The sequence below is a fragment of the Monodelphis domestica genome, chromosome 4, assembly GCF_027887165.1.
Source record: "Monodelphis domestica isolate mMonDom1 chromosome 4, mMonDom1.pri, whole genome shotgun sequence".
Taxonomy (NCBI): Eukaryota; Metazoa; Chordata; class Mammalia; order Didelphimorphia; family Didelphidae; genus Monodelphis; species Monodelphis domestica.
Genome location: NC_077230.1, coordinates 352,712,584 through 352,718,937, shown reverse-complemented (window position 1 = coordinate 352,718,937; position 6,354 = coordinate 352,712,584). Strand labels below are relative to the sequence as shown.

Here is a 6,354-nt window from a genome sequence, read left to right as displayed (position 1 = left end):
TTGTCATCCATGTTAAGCTCAGCCTCTGTGAAGTCATGGACATCTTCCTTGTCAACCTAACTATCACCAATCTGTACTTAACTGTCTTCATCTCTCTTAAAATCCTGGGTATCTTCTGGCTACATGCCCAAGAAACCTTTTGCAACATTGTTAATATAGAAACATATTTCTCATGACTTCACATGTGCAGTTTATTTCAAATTGCTTACTTTCTCAAAGTGGGGAGAGGAAGAAGAGAAAGAATTTGGGCTCTAATTTAAAATATATATATAAATGTAATTTTTCCATATATTTTGGAAATATTTAATTAAATGAATAAACTATATTTTAGAATATTTCATATATAATGGAGGAAAAACTATATTTTACTGATACCTATTTTCATGTTGGTTATGAAAAGCAGCATCTTAAATAAAGCATAACAATATATCACCTAGGCCCAAGGAAATAATTTGTATGGGTGAAAAATGGATTGCTACATTGTCTATACTTCAGTTCTTTCTATAATCAAAGATTCTTTTTTCCTGTTGAGTTTACTCAGTCAGTTCAGTAATACTGTCCCAGTCCTCAATAAGTAGAGACCTTTGAACTTAATTAGTTCCAATTATCATAGGGTAAAAAATGAACATTGCATAGAGAACAAGGTATTCATAAACAGACGATGGTTAAAAAATTATGGTATTTGAATGCAACAATATAATGTTGCTCCATACAAAATGATGGATAGAGGAATTTAGAGTGATGATTTAAGACTTATAAGGACTGATAGAGAGGCAGGTCAATTTTGGAGAATTAATAAAAAGTTCTTTTACATATCTATATATATGCATGTGTGAGAACTTTTGAATTGACATAATGTTAATTTGAACTTCATAGTAACTTGGTGAAGTAGGCGATATTATTATTCTCATTTTATACATGAGGAAACTGGAAGGAGTTAAATGATTTGCCAAAGATAACTCAGAAAGTAAGTGTCTGCAGCTAGATTTGAACATATCCAGATCCACTGTGCCACTTGGAAATACACTATGCATGTATGCATTTATATATGTGTGTGTGTCTATATGTAGATGCATGTATTTATTGTCCATAGGTAAGAGTTTGTATAGTATGTATATATAGACATATATAGGTATGTACATATATAATATAGTCCTAAGTATAGGACTAAAATAATATAGCTAAAAACAACACTTACAGGAAACCTACAATTGATTAATTATAAGGATTAATCTTACTACTGAAGAATAGATATTGAAGCACAGTACTCTCTTCATAAGTGGAAAGGTAATGATGAACATTGAACATCCTGCCAGATGCTTTTTTCTCCCCCTCCCCTTAATTTTGTTTAAATTTTTTTTGTTTTTGTTTTTTATTTTTTCCTAGAAATGTCTCTCCTCATATTATATCACCAAGGAGATGACAGCAAAAACAGATACACATAGTATCATAGGTATAAAATATTCAGAAACCTTATTTTTATTTTAAAAGATAAAAACAAAATTTGTGCCCAGCAACTGAATAATGGCTAAACAATTTGTAATGAATAAAGATAATGGATAATTATAGTGTAACAGGAAAAAATGAGAAAAAACTAAGAAAAATGTAATCTGTAAAATAAAGAAGAAAAGACTAAAATAAACTAACAACCTCAAAAAATTAGTATGCTAGATAAAATATTTGAGTTAAATATAAAATTCAATGTTAGTCCAAATTTGTAAAGTTCAAAGGAAACATCCCTCCTTTTGTTAGCAATAAAATAGTTTGTTTTCAGGGGGAAATTTTTCATTTACAATTGTTTATTGTGACATTTATTTCTGAATATAGTCTTGCATGGTAGATAGTCCTGCACGACAGATATGTTTAAAGTTCAGGAAAAAGAATCAACATATCTATCATACAGACAGGATACAGCAGTTGAAATATACTCTGTAAAGATTTTATTTTAACATATTTTGAAAAAGTTTTTGTAGTTTTAGATCAAACTATATTTGTCCATCTGTCTATCTATATGTCTTTCTATGTATCTATTTTTCTATTTATCTACATATTTATGTACATTAGAGAAAATGGGGAACCTCTCTACTGGGACAGATCATGTCATCATTGGACAACTAGTTTTAAGGAAGTGATCTTTTCCTTAAATTTAGTTAGAATTCACCTCCTCCAACCATGATTCTTAGACTTTCCCTCTGAGACTGTAAAATAAATTGATGTAATATACATAAGTTTCTGACCTGGATTAAAAAAGGATCTAATCAAGGACTCCTACATAGAAATTATTCATGTAGTTAGGGGATCGCAAATTATGCTTATTCTATTTATTTTCATTATATACATCAATGAACCTTTCTCTTATTTCGAAGTCTCATCAGTTAGAGCTGCTACTACCTCTCTACCTACTTCAAAATATGACATCTTATTATATGACTTTTCTGTAAGAACTGTGTGAGGTTAATGTAGGGTCTACTTCTCATGGCATCTATATGACATCTAAAAATACTAGAATAACAGTTATGTGACCTTGGAAAAATTCTGTTCTTGTTTCCAAAGAAAGAGACGCAATAGCCCATGCCTATTGGCCTCTTGGTAAGAGGAAATCTCTGGAGAAAATGGAAGGAGACAGGATGTGTGTATGTGTTGGGGAAAGAGGAGTGGTCACTAAGTTCCCTTGTGACTTCTCAGATGCTTAAAAGCTTGTGAAAGGAGAATAAAAATCCCTTATCCATTGCCACAGCCCATATTCTCTGAGTTATTGTTTATGAGTTGCCAAAGATGACGAGGGACAAAAGACCTTTTAAAGATATAGCCTCTTTCACTTCAGCCTCGGACAAATCTAGGAAGCCAGATGTGAAGAGGTAAGTTGATTTAATTCAGGGTTCGTAGAGCTACATGTGGGTAAAGGAGCCAAGGTTTGCCTGGTGTTCTAGCCACAGTGCTACCTAGCTGCCCATCATGATAACCCTTTTAAAATATTAATAGAATCACTAAAATTTTGTCTTTCAACATTGTCTAATAAAAATCACCTCTTCTGCAAATGGGGTAACATGTTAGAAGAGAAATAAGAGAATTGAGCTTGGAATCAGCAGATATAGATCTGAATCTCAAATCTGACTACTAAGGGTGAAATTTTGAGTTTATTTCTTACTGTGATCCCCTTTCCTTGTTTATGAATGGGAGAAAAAAATTTGTTAAGGTATCCTTCAAAGAGATGTGAGGAAAATACTTGGGACATCATATATCAATATAGGAATGGACTAGTCATTAGTCAATCAGTCAGTCAATGCACATTGATTAAATATCTTCTGTATGTCAGGCACTGGCCTAAGCACTGCTCACATAGTATCTCATTTGATACCAGGAATATTCAGAAACAATTTTTTCCCCAACTAGACATGAGAGGGGGCAGCTGGGTAGCTCAGTGGACTGAGATGTAGGCCTAGAGATGGGAGGTTCTAGGTTCAAATTTGGCCTCAGTCACTTCCCAGCTCTGTGACCCTGGGCAAGTCACTTAACCCCCATTGCCTAGCCCTTACCATTCTTCTACCTTGGAACCAATACACAGTATAGATTCTAAGGCAGAAGGTAAGGGTTTAAATAAAGTGAGAACAAACTTCATAGGACAAAATAGAATTAGAGAGTTAAGTTTATGTAATAATATTCAATCTCTCTTGTATTTTTTAAACAGAAAAAATGTATCATGTTATATAATTATAATGACCAAGCATGGTCAAAGGGAAAACAAACCCATCATAAAGGAAATGGATACAATGAGTATAGACTGTTGCATATGCTGTTGGATGTATAAGCTCAATGGGATTATTATACTGGAATTTTTTTTTATTTTGTTATTAGGGAAGGTATAGTGGAGGACAATATATAGTGAGCAATGAATGATTGAATATTATTATATATTCATTGGCATAAATCCTGCCCAAATAGCCCAGCCACTTCCCACACAAGTACAGGGATCCTTATTTAGTTTTGAGGTGTGGGAGTAAGAATTACACTTTTAAATAATCATAATCAGCTCTTCTTCACATCTGCTAAAGACACAAAATAGGGCTTCATATTTTTAATGTTTCAGAGATGTGGAAAGAAGTTACAATTTTTTAAAATATAGAACAACTCTAAAAACGATTTAAAAACAAAACAAGCAAAAATTTTAGTACAATTTTTATTGAATCCTAATCTCAAAATGATTTGAGCCTTTTCCACTTTGGAGGAAAGACTGTTTTTATCCTGATCTTGTAATTCTGGTCTAGAGGAGAGACTTTGGACTGTCTAAATATCTTCCTTTTTGTTTTAGAGTGTTTGGTTTCCATAAATAATTGTCACTGAACTAATCTTTTCTCTTCCAGACCCCAGAAATAAAGATTTCACAGTGGTCTTGTGTTTTCAGGGTATTTATGACAGCTAAGACACAGTAAAGAAAATTTAAGGCACTCACCATGTCAACTATCAATAAGACTAGTCTGCATCCAACTAGCTTCTTCCTCCTTGGCATCCCTGGTCTGGAAACTGCACACATTTGGATCTCCATCCCCTTCTGCCTAGTATATATAATGGCTGTGCTGGGAAATAGTATCCTTTTATTCATCATCAAATCTGACCAAAGTCTACATGAACCCATGTATCTCTTTCTCTCCATGCTCTCAGTGGCAGACTTGATTCTCACCACCACAACACTACCCAAGATCCTTAGCCTCTTCTGGTTCAATGATAGGGAAATAAGTTTTGATGCTTGTCTTACCCAAATGTATTTTATTCATTCTCTGTCTACTATGGAGTCTGGATTCATCTTGGCTATGGCTTTTGATCGCTATGTGGCTATTTGCAACCCCCTTAGACACTCAACGATTCTGACCCACTCCGTTATTGGAAGCCTTGGCTTGGCCATTGTGTTCCGTGGAGCTGTGTTGCTCAGTCCCCATCCATTTCTACTACGGTGGCTTCCCTACTGTAGGACAACCATCATCTCCCACACATACTGTGAATTCATGGCCTTGATCAAGCTAGTCTGTGCCCCAACCCGGATCCGAAAAGCTTATAGTTTAATTGTTGCCTTCCTTACAGGTGGTATGGACTTCATACTGATCATGTGCTCTTATGTACTCATACTTCGTGTTGTATTTAATATGCCCTCTAATGACGCAAGGCTTAAGACCTTGGGCACCTGTGGTTCCCATGTGTGGGTAATTTTGGCTTTCTATACTCCTGCCTTCTTCTCCTTCCTGACACACAGGTTTGGACACCACATTGCTCCCCATGTCCATATTTTTGTGGCAAATATTTACCTTCTCATCCCACCTATGGTGAACCCCATCATTTATGGAATAAAAACCAAACGCATCAGAGAAAAGTTCCTCAAAGTATTTGTAGTGAAAAATGTCTGAGCATAGAAATGAATGAGACCTTCTGAATGAGTTATTTCTACAAGTGATGTATCAGTACCAGAGCAGAACCAATAAAACAGGAATTTTAGTTTCACCTTTTGTAGGTTAAAGATTATTTAAAGTAAAAGTAAATCTGGCTGAATTGCACAAATAAACATTCTTAGACAACACTGACAATGGCAATAATGATGACTGGGACATTCTTCCTGGGTGAGTAATGTTTGAGAAAAAAAACTCAAACATCTAAGTCATCTTTATTCTATGTTTGTTCTATGGTGAAGCTTTTTGAGAATGCTATATGCAAAGTCTTATAGCAGTGATGCAAGGATTTCAAGGCAAAGATTGAATGTTCTTCCAGGTTCCAAAATTGTCTCCTTGAAATGTAATCTGAGGAAGTCCTTCAGGAACAATTCTTGCTTGGGTAGTATAATGCTGCTCATCTACATCTTTCTAATACTGTAGTAGTTCTTTTTCATAGAAGTTGGAAGAAATACAAAGAATGGGCATAGATTATACACATCCGTAGGAAAGATAGAAAATGAGACCTTGATTTATGATCAAAAAATTGAAATTTGGATCCTGGTTCTGGCATGTTTTAACTTCATTTTTCTTTGACTCTCAATTTCTTCATTTATAAAAAATATTTAAATATTGTTATTTATCTATTGGGACAAAACTATTTTGTAATACATAAAATATTACATAAGCAAGTTTTTAGTATTGTTTTTGACATGACAACAATAAATTTCTTTATCAATATTTTTATTAGTGGTGATAATGGTGGTATTAGCAGAAATTTTGCCATTTTTATTATCCTGGTCCATTTTTAGGGATGGAAAATGAAAAGGACATTGGGAAATGGAGCATTTAATACCAGCGTCTCTTTAATAGGTGTATACTCTACTCCTTAATTATGTTTGTTTTTTTTTTCCTAGAGTATCTCTCTCTGGGTGTTTTG

The 6,354-nt window shown here is 34.0% G+C and overlaps 1 protein-coding gene across 1 annotated transcript; it reads left to right on the top strand.

Moving 5' to 3' along the window:
- The first annotated feature begins 1,405 nt into the window (after positions 1 to 1,405).
- Positions 1,406 to 5,978, top strand: LOC100020736 (olfactory receptor 52K2-like). The gene has a single exon (XM_056825905.1). The coding sequence runs from the start codon at positions 4,452 to 4,454 to the stop codon at positions 5,394 to 5,396; it is 945 nt and encodes a 314-aa protein (XP_056681883.1). The 5' UTR covers positions 1,406 to 4,451; the 3' UTR covers positions 5,397 to 5,978.
- The last annotated feature ends 376 nt before the right edge of the window (positions 5,979 to 6,354 follow it).

What these genes read in the sequence shown, in the direction of transcription:
- LOC100020736 (XM_056825905.1), top strand. Translation starts at nt 4,452, where the DNA reads ATGTCAACTATCAATAAGACTAGTCTGCATCCAACTAGCTTCTTCCTC.